Source organism: Balaenoptera ricei, chromosome 7, assembly GCF_028023285.1.
Source record: "Balaenoptera ricei isolate mBalRic1 chromosome 7, mBalRic1.hap2, whole genome shotgun sequence".
NCBI lineage: Eukaryota > Metazoa > Chordata > Mammalia > Artiodactyla > Balaenopteridae > Balaenoptera > Balaenoptera ricei.
This window is the reverse complement of record NC_082645.1, coordinates 120,524,355-120,538,427: the sequence shown is the minus strand read 5'-3', so window position 1 is coordinate 120,538,427 and position 14,073 is coordinate 120,524,355. Positions and strand designations below refer to the sequence as shown.

Sequence of the window (14,073 nt, the reverse complement as noted above, 5' to 3'; positions counted from 1 at the left end):
TTTTTTTAAAATTTATTTTATTTTTTAAATTAATTAATTTATTTATTTTTGGCTGTGTTGGGTCTTCGTTTCTGTGCGAGGGCTCTCTCCAGTTGTGGCAAGTGGGGACCACTCTTCATCGCGGTGTGCGGGCCTCTCACTATCGCGGCCTCCCCCGCTGCGGAGCACAGGCTCCAGATGCGCAGGCTCAGCAATCACAGCTCACAGGCCCAGCCACTCCGCGGCATGTGGGATCTTCCCAGACCAGGGCTCGAACCCATGTCCTCTGCATCGGCAGGCAGATTCTCAACCACTGCGCCACCAGGGAAGCCCCTGTTGTGTATTTTTACACCAATAACAAACTATCAGAAAGAGAAATTAACAAAAAATCCTATTTACAATTGCAAATCAAAAAAGAATAAAATACTTAGGAATAAATCTAACCAAGGAGATAAAAGACTTCTACTCTGAAAATTATAAGACATTCAGGAAAGAAATTGAAGATGACACAAAGAAATGGAAAAATACACAGTGTTCATGGATTGGAAGAATTAATATTGTTAAAATGACCATACTACCCAAGGCAGTCTACATATTCAATGCAATATCTAACAAAACACCAGTGGCATTTTTCACAGAAATAGAACAAATAATTCTAAAATTTGTATGGAAACACAAAAGACCCCAAATAGCCAAAGCCTCTAAAGAAGAACAAAGCTGGAGGTATCATGTTCCCTGATTTCAAACTATACTGCAAATCTGTAGTAATCAGAACAGCATAGTACCAGCACAGAAACAGACACATAGATCAGTGGAACACAGTAGAGAGCCCCAAAATAAACCAAGGCTTATATGGTTAATTAATCTATGACCAAAGAGGCAAGAATATACAATAGGGAAAAGACAGTCTCTTCAATAAATGATACTGGGAAAACTTGACAGCTACATGCAAAAGACTCAAACTTGACTACTCTCACACCATATACAAAAATAAACTCAAAGTGGATTAAATACTTACATGTTGGACCTGAAACCATAAAAATCCTAGAAGAAAACTTAGGCAATATACTCTTTGACATCAGTCTTAGCAATATTCTTTTTGGATCTGTCTCTTCAGGCTGGGAAATGAAAGCAAAAATAAACAAATGGGATTACCTCAAACTAAAAAACTGTTTCACAGCAAAGGAAACCATCAACAAAATGAGAAGGCAGCCTACTGAATGGGAGAAAATATTTTCAAACAATATTTGTAGTAAGGGGTTAATATCCAAAATATACCAAAAAAAAAAAAAAAAACCAACTCATACAACTCAACATCAAAAAAAAACAACCAATTAAAAATGGGCAGAGGACCTGAATAGACATTTTTTCCCAGGAAAACATACAGATGGACAACAGACACATGAGAAGATACTCAACATCACTAGTCACCAGGGAAATGCAAATCAAAACCATAGGGAGACACTATTTCACATCTGTAAGAATGGCTATCATCAAAAAGACAGCAAATAATAAGTGTCGGCAAGGATTTGGGGAAAAGGGAACCCTTCTGCACTGTTGCTGGGAATGTAGATTGGTGCAGCCACTGTGGCAAACAGTATGGAGGATCCTCAAAAAATTAAAAACAGAACTATCATATGATCCAGCAATTTCACTTCTGGGTATTTTTCCAAAGAAAACAAAAACACTAGTTTGAAAAGATATATGCACTCCAATGCTCACTGAAGCATTATTTACAATAGCCAAAATATGGAAGCAACCTAAATGTCCATCCACAGACACAAATGGATAGAGAAGATGTGGTATTTATATATAATAGAATATTACTCAGCCATAAAAAAGAATGAAATCTTGCCATTTGCAACAACATGGAAGGATCTAGAAGGTATCATGCTAAGTGAACTAAATCAGACAGAGAAATACAAATATGACAAGTATGATTTCACTTATATGTATAATCTAAAAAACAAAACAAACTAAACAAAACAAAAACAGATTCATTGATAGAACAAATGGGTGGTCGCCAGAGGGGAGGAGGGTGGGAGATTGGGTGAAATAGGTGAAGGGGATTTAGAGGTACAAAATTTCGGTTATAAAATACATAAATCGTGAGGATGTAATATACAGAAAAAGGAATATTATCAATAGTATTGTAATAACTTTGTATGGGGACAGATGGTTACCAGGCTTACTACAGTGATCATTTCATAATGTATGCAAATATCAAATCACTGTGTGGTACACATGAAATTAACATAATATTGTTATATTTCAATTTTTAAAAATTCAAGAGCAGGCAGAGCCATTCCTGCAATCACCAACCATTTACTTTCCTGAGGGCATTTTCTGAGTCTGGGTAGAGGCTAGTGTTGGGGCTTGCCTAGGCAAAGGGGCTGTCCTGGGGAAAAGATAAGTCCATGAATATTTTGAAAATCATGTGGGATGGCGTGAGAGATTAGAATCTAGAGGAGACCAAGAGATGTAGCTGTTTTCTCCCGCAGATTCCTTGCTGAGTATCGGGGTGCAAGAGATGGAGCAGCTGGGCTGCAAAGGCAGTGAGATCTCCAACTACCTCATTTTCTAGGGACACCCCCTGTCAGACTTTGTGATAGTTAATTTTACGGGTCAGCTTGACTGGATCTGAAGATGCCCAGATATCTGATTAAGCATTCTTTCTGGGTGTGTCTGCCAGGGTATTTCTGGATGAGATTGGCGTTAGACTTGGTGGACTCAGTAAAGTAGATGGCCCTCCCCCATGTGAAGACCCTCTCCAATACTGTGAAGGCTTAAATAGAACAAAAAGGCAGAGGAAGAAATCTGTCCCTTTTCTTTCTGCCTCGTTGCTTGAGCTGGGACATCTCCTATGAGTCAATTCCTCACAATAAATCTCCTTTTCTATCCTATTTGTTCTGTTTCTCTGGAGAACCCAGACTAACACAGGCATCAGCCTTCAGACTTGGAAAACACAAATGTGGATTAATTCTAATGCTGCAACCCAGTCTTGAACCAGCTCAATTTCTAATTAGGTTGAGGTGATTATGTCTATCTGGGGGCGGGGAAGGGGAATCCTCAGAGGAACAGTCATATCAGCTTTAGTCTCTATTGTTTTTGTATGCACAATGTCTGGCCTACAATCAAAACTTACATGAATATGAAGTATGAAAATACAAGTAATGATTGCTAAAAAGCAGTCAATAAAAGTAGATCAATAGATAGTCCAGACACTGGGGTTAACACACAAAGATTTAACATTAACAAGTACAAATATGTCAACCACAACCTGGGATAGATGCACTAAGTGGCTGAAAAGATGGAGAATTTCAAAAAAGGATTAAAATCTATTAAAAAAGATCATCTAGACATTGTAAGTGAAAATACAGTACCTAAAATTAAACTCGTTGAATAAATTTGAGAGCAGACAGGGTACAGCAGAAGACAAGATTAGTGGACAGAAAGAAAAGACTAGAAAAAGAGACCTGAATTCAAGTCAACGGGATCAACCTACTTATATTTGGAGTCTCAGAAGGAGAGAGGTGGAGGGGAGGGTGAAGCAGAAGTTGTATTTGAAGAGCTCATGGCTGAGATTTTCCAAGACTGATGTCAGACTTCCACGGATTCCAGAAGCTTTGTGGAGCCCCATTCAGTCTGTGTGAGAAGAGAAGTCATCCCAGGGCTAGCGGGGGTGGTGGGGTAAATCAAGGACTCTGCTACACTCTCGTTGGGATGACGAACCATTCAAAACAGGTCCTTCCAGACTTTTCAGCCACCGACCATTCCTTTCTCTCTGCTCAGGTGTTAGGTAATCACAGCAGGGAGGCAGTTCTTGAATAAGACCAGTGCCAAGGAGGAGACATGATGTGTAACACTAGATGCTCTTCACCATGAGATGCACCCTCCTTCCACCCCACAAAATCTTCAGAAGTGGACCAAGTTCTTACATGAGCTTTATCCTCTCCCCTCAGGTACCCATTTCCAGCAAAGATAGAGAAGATCTCAGGAAAGTATAATCTCTCAGCAAAAGTAATGAGACTTAGGAATACAACTGCTATAAAGAGAAAGACAACAGAATGAGAAAGAAATTCATACTAGATGAAGCAGAATCAATGGAACAAGAATTCCATTTATTCCATTAAAGCAGAACAAGAAGTTTTAAAAAGGCTGTTAAATCCCTTCTAAGAAATAAGAAGGCGGGTGGGGAGGGATTATTGGGAAGATGAAAGAACAAGAAGTTATACAGAAAAAAACCAAGGAGGTAGTTTTTTATTTACTTATTTATTTAAAAAATATCAGTAGCTGAGTTAAATGTGAAAATGAATTTAGCTTGAGATTAGTAAATAAAAAGACCAGTCTTAGGAATTCTCTAAAAGAAACAATGAAGATATGAAAAGGATTTTTCATAGTAGAAAGTCAAGCAATACAGAAGACAAGAACTGCCTTTTCAGACGTTAGGGTCCCAGAAGGGAGAGAACAATAAGGATGAGGGAGACAATATTTGAAAAATTATTGACCAAGAATTTCCCAGATTTGAGCAATATGTACAATCTCAATAAGCAGGGGAGAGAGCCAGCCACATCTCAACACACTATAGTGAAATTTATGAACATTAAGGAGATGAAATTATAAAACTTCCAATGAGAAAATAAACAGTAATATTTAAAGGAACACCAATCAGATTGACACCATATTTATCAATGACAAAACTGGATGCAGAAAGATGGTAGAGTGATAGTTTCCATATCAAAGGACCACAATCTTTAAACTCATAATTTTATACCCAGCTAAGCTATCATTTACACACTGGCAAAATAAGGATATTTTCAGATGCCTAAGGAAGTCCTCAGAAATTTTATTACACGTAGTCTCTTTTGGAGACATTTTAAAAGAGCCCTATAGCAAGAAAAGAAATGAACTCTAGAATATCGGACCTCTGAGTGACCAAATCACTTACTAAAGCAAGGACTAAGACAAAACAGACAAGAAAGTATATCTGTAATAAACTATAGTCAAAATTCTAGATGATACCCATATGCTATAGGGGTGGGGGGTTGGTGTAGGAGACTCCAGAAAAGAGATAGATACTGATAAATTTAAGAACTGATAAGGAGAATAAGCATTACTATTAAAAAGAATGAGCAGTTGGGAATCTAAACTAGTTAGTATTATTATTATTGCTTATTCTTATTAATTATTGTTTCCAATCCCTCTCCCCCAACCCCAAACCCTATTACGAGGTAAGTGCTAATAGATAAGGAATTGACTTCTGTAAAGGAAGTTCAAAGGAATTCGTCTCTGAGGAGGTCTCCAGGCTCGGGGTAAGAAGAGACTGCTTGATTAAACTGCTGCAGGCGCGGCGGGCTGGTTGTGGGCTTCCTCCGTCTCAAGCATTCGTGGGTTAGTTCCCCCGCTCGCTCTCATCTTCTGAAGCCTAAGCCGGCTACACCTTCCGCCTTCCTTCCGCCAGTAGCCGTGTCCTTGCGACTCCGCCACCATGTTCGAGGCGCGCCTGGTCCAGGGCTCCATCCTGAAGAAGGTGTTTGAGGCGCTTAAGGACCTCATCAACGAGGCCTGCTGCGACATCAGCTCGAGCGGCGTGAACCTGCAGAGCATGGACTCGTCCCATGTCTCCTTGGTGCAGCTCACCCTGCGCTCCGAGGGCTTTGGCACGTACCGCTGCGACCGCAACTTGGCCATGGGCATGAACCTCACCAGCATGTCCAAAATACTGAAATGTGCTGGCAATGAAGACATCATTACACTAAGGGCTGAAGATAACGCGGACACCTTGGCACTAGTATTTGAAGCTCCAAATCAAGAAAAGGTTTCAGACTATGAAATGAAGTTAATGGATTTAGATGTTGAACAGCTTGGAATTCCAGGACAAGAGTACAGCTGTGTAGTAAAAATGCCTTCTGGTGAATTTGCACGTATATGCCGAGATCTCAGTCATATTGGAGATGCTGTTGTAATTTCCTGTGCAAAAGATGGAGTGAAATTTTCTGCAAGTGGAGAACTTGGAAATGGAAACACTAAGTTGTCACAAACGAGTAATGTTGATAAAGAAGTGGAAGCTGTTACCATAGAGATGAATGAACCAGTTCAGCTAACTTTTGCACTGAGGTATCTGAACTTCTTTACAGAAGCCACTCCACTCTCTCCTACAGTAACACTCAGTATGTCTGCAGATGTACCCCTTGTCGTAGAGTATAAAATTGCTGATATGGGACATTTAAAGTACTATTTGGCTCCCAAGATCGAGGATGAAGAAGGATCTTAGACATTCTTAAAATTCAAATTCAAGGAAATAAAACTAAGCTCTTTGAGAACTGCTTCTGAGATGCCAGCATATACTTAAGTCTCTTTTGTCTTTGTACCTCTGAGTACATATGTAGATATTGTTTTCTGTAAATAACTTTTTTTTTTCTCCATTCTCTACAATTTGTTCAAAGAGTAAAGTCCAAAGTCAAATCTGGTCTTGTTAACCTAGTAATACTTTGCCTCACCTAGGAATACTCCTTATAATTTTTATAAACAAAAGAGTTTTGACTCTAAATGCAGTTTTAAGTATTGTTTTCAATTTAAATAAAAGTCATTTGAGTTTCAAGCATCACAGGACAGTGCCTTCATTTGGACCCCGATGGTTGCAAGTGTCCTAGAAAATTCACAATTCAAGCAGCTCATGTAAATGAGCTTATTTTTGCAGTCTATAGGAGGTTGATATGACATTAGATACAGTGATAAAAAGTATTCCAAATACAGCAGGTGACAAAGTATTTTGGGGGATTCATTTGCCAAACTTATTTTGGTATTATGACTTGAGCTCAAGAAATGAAAAGGGGAGAGTAGAACAAATACATAATATTTTGTCATTTTTGCTAGCAGAAACTAACACTTTACAGAAGCTTAATGTACCCATAGTTCTGTCAGCTTTATAAGACTAGCATTGTTACAGGGCAGTGTTTCATTAGCCTAGGGAGTCTTGTACAGGAGTCTTGGAAGTTTTAGTAGATCTGATAAGTCCCAAGGAGTATGTTTATGCAAAAATAATTTCTCTAGCATAAATAGCCTTTTGTGGGGACTTATTCCCTCAAAGGATGAAGGTGGCTTAAATTCCATGGATGTTGGAGTCAACCAAGAAAGTGAAAAAGGCCCAGCAGTAATTGTGCTACAAGCTCACAAGTTGGCATGCTGCATATTGAGAATTCCTTTATTGTAGTCCTTTTTTCTGGTGTATTTTGTGTTTGGTAGATTAAATGACAGATTTCTGTTGTACTTGCAGTGATGGTAGAACTCACTGTATCCAGTATGTAACTATTCATTACCTTCTGTGTGCCTGGGGTTAGACAAGGATATTGACTGCAAAGGGGTCTGATGGAAATCTTTGGAGTGATGAAAATATTTTATCTACGTTGTGATGATGGCTCCAAGACTATATGCATTTGTCAAAACTAATCCAATTGTACTTTATCATATGTAAATTATACATTAATAAAGCTTGACATTTTAAAAAGTAAAAAAAAAAAAAAGAAGAGACTGCTTGCAGTCCCAAGAAGAGGGGCTTTGCGGGACATGGGGACCCAATTCCTATGTCTCCATGTCCCGCAAAACTGGACTGCAAGACAGTTGTTGGAGGCAGAGCCTGGCCACACCATGAGGCCCCGGGGACGCCTGGCTCAGAGCTACAGGCTCGTGCCGTGTCTTCCTGCTCGCTGGGGATGCAGGCGGAGCTGGTCTTGTCTGGATTGGCAGATGTACCCTCTGGCACGGGCTGAGACGCTAACCAGGTCTGCACCGTGTGAGTTTCACTGAGTATCTGGGATGTGAGTGGCTGTGACAGCTCCGCGTTACCCAGACAAATTAGGCACAGTCCGTTCCTCAGGGGACCTAGCGGTCTAATGGGGGGCACAGATGTGCAGACATATTTCAGACACACGCAGTGGTTAAAAGCGCAGGCTTCGGTGTCAGAAAGACTCAGGGTAAAGTCCTGGACCCACCACTCATTACCTATGTAGCTTTAGGCAAACTTATTTTTATTCTTGGACCTCAGCTTCCCCACCTGTAAAATGCAGATGAAATTAGCAGTACCAAGCGAAAAGAGCTCTCCTTAGGATTTGAACTGATGTATAGAAAGTACTGAGCACAGAACTTTCATCTAAAAGATTATTATCCTGTTGCAACTTGTACGTTAAAACAGCAATTCTTCTTTTTATAAACAAATTTTCTTTTTTTTCATTTATTTTTAAATTTTCTGTTGGGGGGGCACCGTGCAGCATGTGGGATCTTAGTTCCCTGACCAAGGATCGAACCTGTGCCTCTCTGCATTGGGAGTGAGGAGTCTTAACCCCTGGACCGCCGGAGAAGTCTCAAAACAGTGATTCTTAAGAAAGAAGAAGCGCGTGTCGTGCACAGTTTTGAGAACTCTATTCAGTCTATTGCTGTGTAATTTACAAAGTCAACCAAATCTTTGCAGCAGGAGTGGCTCTGTAGGAGACACAATGACAAGGACTTGTAGGGCCCCCGGGTTAGAGGAACAGGGCAATGGGAGTGGGCACCTGCAGTCCTCGGGGAAGGTGAGGAAATGACCTGCACGATGGAGGCCAAGTTGGAGTGAGGCGTGCAAGAGGAGGATGAGCTTGCCAGCCTGGCATGGGGAGCACAGAACACTTCCAAGGAGAGAGCCTTCCTTGGAAAGACGCGGTGAGCAGGGGCCCTTGGGAGAGAGCAGCCATGCCCACAGGGGGTGGGCAATGCAGATGAGGACCAGGGCCAGTTCTCAAAGGATTTGGGTACCACTGGGGAAGGAGGGAGGAGGCCGGGTGTTAGCAGACAAAGGCATGGCCAGGTGTTCTGGTGCGGACTTGGGGACGGGAGACAGAACTCTGGGCAAGAAAGATGAGTGGGCTGGCCCCGAGAGTGGCCACGTGCAAGGAGGGGGATGCACGATGGCCACATTCAGCGATCAGCCATGGGGGGGGCGGTGGAACAAGAGGAGTAATGCCTATGGTGTGAGGTCCTGCCCCAGCATCTCCACCTGCCTCCTAGAACCGTGAGTGCCCGGTGTCCGAGAGCCTTCCTCTCGCCGATGCCAAGGTGAAGAAGCAAGGATCTGCCATCCAAGAAGCACACAGCGGGGGCTTGTTAATGCTTGCAAGTACTCCACATTTTATTATAAAAATGCACTAAGAGCCATTTGCATAGTACTGACTTTTCATTGCTCAAAAATAGACAAGAATAACTACCCAACAGTTGCTATAGATATGCTCTTACCAGTACTAGATTTTATTTTAAAAAATAATTGCCTTTATTGTGCTAGAAATAGTTGCTGTACATATTATATGCATTTTTAAAGTTGGCTTGCTTTGACTTTCATGGACCCGATAAATAAAATTAATTCCATTTTTCATGATGAACTAAGTTAATTTGTTAGGCAAATAATTGAATGAATATTTCGTGCTTAATTGCCCAGAGCTCTTGGTAAGTGCACCTCTGTCCCACCCTGAGGGCCCCGGAGGGCAAAGTCTGAGCCATTTCCACCCTGTGACTGCAGGTATAATATCTTGAGTCCCAAGGTGGTAAACTGGGCCCATGGGGGCACACGCCCCCCGGACAACTCGGCATCAGACAAGGCTGTGAGTCTTGCAGAGACGGGGGCTCTGATGTGCTCTGTCTCCCTCCTGGGACCCAGAAGCGCTGCCGGTCCTGCAGATCAGAAGTCTCAGCCTGAGAGGCTGGTGCAGCCCGGCAGGAACATGGGTGTGGGGACCCGCCGGGGGAGGACTCAGGGTCCCGCAGGACCCAGGACTGGAGATGCTGGGCAACCGAAGGGCACTCAGTCCACGAGCTGCACCGTGGCCACACCGGCTGGGAATGAAGGGCTCAGTCTCAGACCAGAGGGAGGAGGAGAAAGCTGGGCCCGGCAGGACAGGGACAGAGGAAGCCCACCTCCCCCTTGAGCCGAGAAGCTGTGGGCTGCCAGGAGTGGCTGATCAGGCTGGCAGCACAGCGGGAGGTGGTGGAGGCCGGGCAGTGGAGTAGGGCCTGCTCCGTGATCCCGAGGACCATCCCCTTCAGGGAGAGCCCAGCAGAGACTGGGAGGGCGGGGGCAGGATCACTCCACACCCAGCCCTGGATGCGGCTCTGGAAAGAGCAGGTGAGGGCCTGGCTCCGGGCTGGCCACGCAGCACTGAAGCCTGGACGTACAAGGGGCGAGGGCTCCCTGGAGGAGGTGTGGGGATCCGGTGACCATCCCTGCTGCCTGGCGGATGGAGGGAGAGTGTGCAGGAACAAGGCTGGTGTCACGAACTGCCTCACCCGTGGGGAATGGGGCCAGACGATAAGGAGGAAAGTGGGGTCTTCAGTGCCAAGCCTGGCCTTGTTGACAAGTGACCCCATTAGAGCAAATACTTTCCCTCAGTGGACACACTCAGAGTGCAGCTAATCAGCACGGCTCCCTTTGGGAAGGGGTCCTCCCAGGCACAAATGCACAAAAAGGGCGATTTTTGAAAGCTGTTGGCTTCAGAGTGGAAGGTCTTCTCCATCCCAGGGCAGATGGACGGGCAGGGAGGGGTTGGGCTCCTCTGGATGGAGCGGAGGTGACCCCGCCAGCCCCGCTGTGCCTTCCTTCTCCTCTTTCTCTTCACTGACTTAATGGAGAGTCGCTGCTTTATTGGTCAATAACGTCCGAAATTTTAGTTTTGTCAAAAAAAAATTAGATAGTTTTGTTCCCTGTGGGGGTAGGGAGGTGTGTACGTGTGTATGGGGGAGTGAGAGCTACGTGCACGGGAGGGTGGGGAGCGTGTGCCCGCGGGAGTGCCTGGGGTACGTTCGTGGGGTGTGTGTGCCCGTGGCGGGCGTGTTTAGGGCAGCGAGAAGCAGCGGAGCTGACAATGCCTCTTGAAGACAGTGCTTCCTTCGTCTCTGACTCCCAGGGTGGTGGGGGGGAGGCGTGGGGGTGGGGACTGTACTGCTTGCTCCTCCAGGGAGATGGACAGAGCCGTCGACACTGATTCTGTGATCTGCGTCTACTCAACAGTTTCCAGGCCAAAGAGCATTTCAAACAAAATTTAATTGAAAATTAATTGAAGAGTACTGTTTCCAAAACCTTCTTGCAGCAAGGTGGTATCCATCACATCTGTGTCAGTAAGGTGTGGGCGACTTTGGGGGCCTCAAGCCTGGGAAGGAGGTGCATGGAGCTGACCAGCCCTCACCCTGCTCTGCTCCTTGAGCCAGGCATCATGACGATGTCCACCCACAGGTCAAAGGACCACTGCCCACCACGCCCTGGCCCAACCCACAGCATTCTCAGTAAAGGTCGGTGAATGCACGAATGGATGAATGAACAGACAGAACTGATGAAGTGCTCCCCAGCTCACGTGTCTCCTGGGACAAGGCCGCCACGTCACTCTTTCTTCCGGGGGAGCCACAGGCCCTGGGGGAGGCGCCCAGGCCGAGCAGCCGTTCTCATACCCGTGGGCTTCGTGCCTCAAAATTGTCAAGGACCCCAAAGACTTCTTGGTGTGTGGTTACATCTGTTGATAGTCACCTTACTACAGAGTAACACTGAGAATTTTAATAGAATACCTATTAATTCATGTAGCAATAATAATAACCCCATTATATGTGAATATATTTTTATGAATAAAATAGCATATTTCCCCTCCAAAAAAATAATTTAGTGGGAAGAAAGGCATTGTTTTACCTCTTACCATTCTTTTTCACGTCTGGTCTAAAGGAAAAGACAGCTGTTGCTCTATCTGCTTCCAAACCCCATCTGTTTGGAGATGTCATTTTGGTTGAACTGCATGAAGGGAATCCAGCCTCACACAGACATGTCAGTGGCAGACGGGGAGCGTTTGGTGGCTTTTCCAGATAATTGTGTGCATTCTGCTTTGATAATACATCCCAACTTGACAAGTGGTAGTTTCTTAAAGCTACTTGGACTGAGGAATCCGAAACCTTATCAGTACTTAATAAAATGAACACTGTGTGCTCAGTGATATTAAAATTCATTGGCCCATCTTACACTTAGAGTGGATCTATCACCCGGGCATGATTTACTGTCTGGGTACAGGTTTACATTAATGTCACAATGGGTCACTTGGAAACTATTTCTTCACTGAGTTATGCAGATTTCCTGAATGTTGATACATTTCCTGATACAACATTTAAGGAATCACATTCATTAATATCACCATCAATTCATCAGAGAAGTGCGGAGGGGCTGTCAAGCTCATGGTGCAGACATATGTTTTCCAGAATTCGAATTTTCACTTGAAAAAGCTTGAATCTGATCATTGATGTCAAGTACTGTCAGTTGTTTTCCTTAAGTAACAGGCTCACTTCGTTCATTTTTGAGAAAATATCTGCCAAACATGCAGGTCAGAGTAACCACGGTTGCGTGAGAACCACGGTTGTGTGAGGACCACGTCGGTGAGAACCGCGCACTGTCCCGTGAAGCAGGCGTTTTCCTCCAGGGTCCCATCGTCTTCCGTGTGCAGCCCCCTTCTGTCACACAGGCAGTGAAAAAGTGGAAAAGAGGGTCAAGACTTAATAAAATTTTAAAATGTTACTTCTTATCAAGGACATCCTTAAGTAAAACGTGTAGTTCTTAAATGGTGACAAATCCAGGGGTTGTCTGCACTGTCTGGGGCGACTGCCGGCATCCGAGCTGAGGCTCTGTGGCTTCCCCATCACCACCTTCACACCACGAGGGCAAAAAGAGAAGTGACTTCTAGCGCTATGATGGAAATGGCTTTGACCATGTGGACCCCTTGGAAGGGGGTCTCGGAGCCCCAGAGGTGCATGGACTGTGGCTCGAGGGGCACTGCTGTTGAGTTCACGGGTCTTGGCTGGAAATGGGTGCGTCTCTCAGAGCCAATGGATTGTGTCTTTTAATTTTTGCACAGACAGTGGAGATGTCTGCTCCCGTCATTTCTCTTCTGCGTCGCTGCCGGGACACTTACTTTGAGACGGATGAGTGTCCACAAGCATCATCGCTGCCACACGGCGAGCTCCGGACACATTTGCTCCCTGAAGCCCCGCCCACAGAGGACCTCATCTTCCGCTGCAGCGGTTTGTCCCTGAGTCCTATGGCTGGGTGCGTGCCCTGCGGTCCAGCCCTCACAGGCCGGGGCCCCCCGTGTCCCCTCCAGCTGACGTGGGTCCACGCTGCCCATTCCCGGGAATCTGGGACAGGGCGCCGCTCTCACCGCCGAGCAGAGTGGGCATGTTTGTTTCCATAGAAGTTAATGTTTTGTTTTGTTTTTAGTAAATATCTGACAGTTTAATTTTGAAGAATTCTGCGAATGAAATACTCCAAAACATAACACCTTCTAAGAAATGACTGAAAACACGGGGACATTTTCATGGCGTCTTGCACACAATGCCTCATTCCTCATGTGAATGAAGCAGGAACCTGTCCCCGGGCGAGGTCCTCCTGCAGGTGGGCAGGGGCTGCTGGGTGTGGCCGGGTGGGAGGTCCACGGGAAGCGGGGTCCTGCTCCCGGGAGGCCAAGGCCAGGGCTCTTCTCTGCTGTCTGTTCACTGCCGCTCTGCTTAGAAAGATACGTGCACATGCACACCGTGTCTGGCCGTCAGCTGGGCCTGGGCGATGCTGTCTGCCACGTCTAGTTTCCTCCTCACGGACAGCTTCCCAGAGGACAGGAGGAAGAGAAGTTTCCAGGCCTCCGACTTCCCCCCACCCTACTCAGCCCTCCCTCACCCATGGCGGCTCTCCCTCCCAGTTGCTGCCCCCATGCAAGCTGCGAGGTCCCCAGATGGCCTATTTGCTCTTCTTCCCCTTGGGGCAATTCAACTCGCCTGCTGGGTTGTAAATAGCAGAAGAGACTTGAATCCTCCCGCCTCCCAGTGGTCCTGTTGAATCCTCCCGCCTCCCAGTGGTCCTGTTGAATCCTCCCGCCTCCCAGTGGTCCTGTTGAATCCTCCCGCCTCCCAGTGGTCCTGTTGAATCCTCCCGCCTCCCAGTGGTCCTGCAGCCCCATCAGAGCAGGGAACCTGTTCAGTCCACAGTCGGACCAGACCCCTTTGTACCTGGGGCCACCTGTGAGTGGCTGGAGACGTGGCTGGTGGACAGAGGGG

The 14,073-nt window shown here is 45.3% G+C and overlaps 1 protein-coding gene across 1 annotated transcript; it reads left to right on the top strand.

Moving 5' to 3' along the window:
• The first annotated feature begins 5,467 nt into the window (after positions 1 to 5,467).
• Positions 5,468 to 6,263, top strand: LOC132368768 (proliferating cell nuclear antigen-like). The gene has a single exon (XM_059927516.1). It carries the CDS (start codon positions 5,468 to 5,470, stop codon positions 6,251 to 6,253), a length of 786 nt encoding a protein of 261 aa, XP_059783499.1. The 3' UTR covers positions 6,254 to 6,263.
• Positions 6,264 to 14,073: the final 7,810 nt, after the last annotated feature.

Coding starts and splice junctions, on each gene's coding strand:
- LOC132368768 (XM_059927516.1), top strand. CDS start 5,468: ATGTTCGAGGCGCGCCTGGTCCAGGGCTCCATCCTGAAGAAGGTGTTT.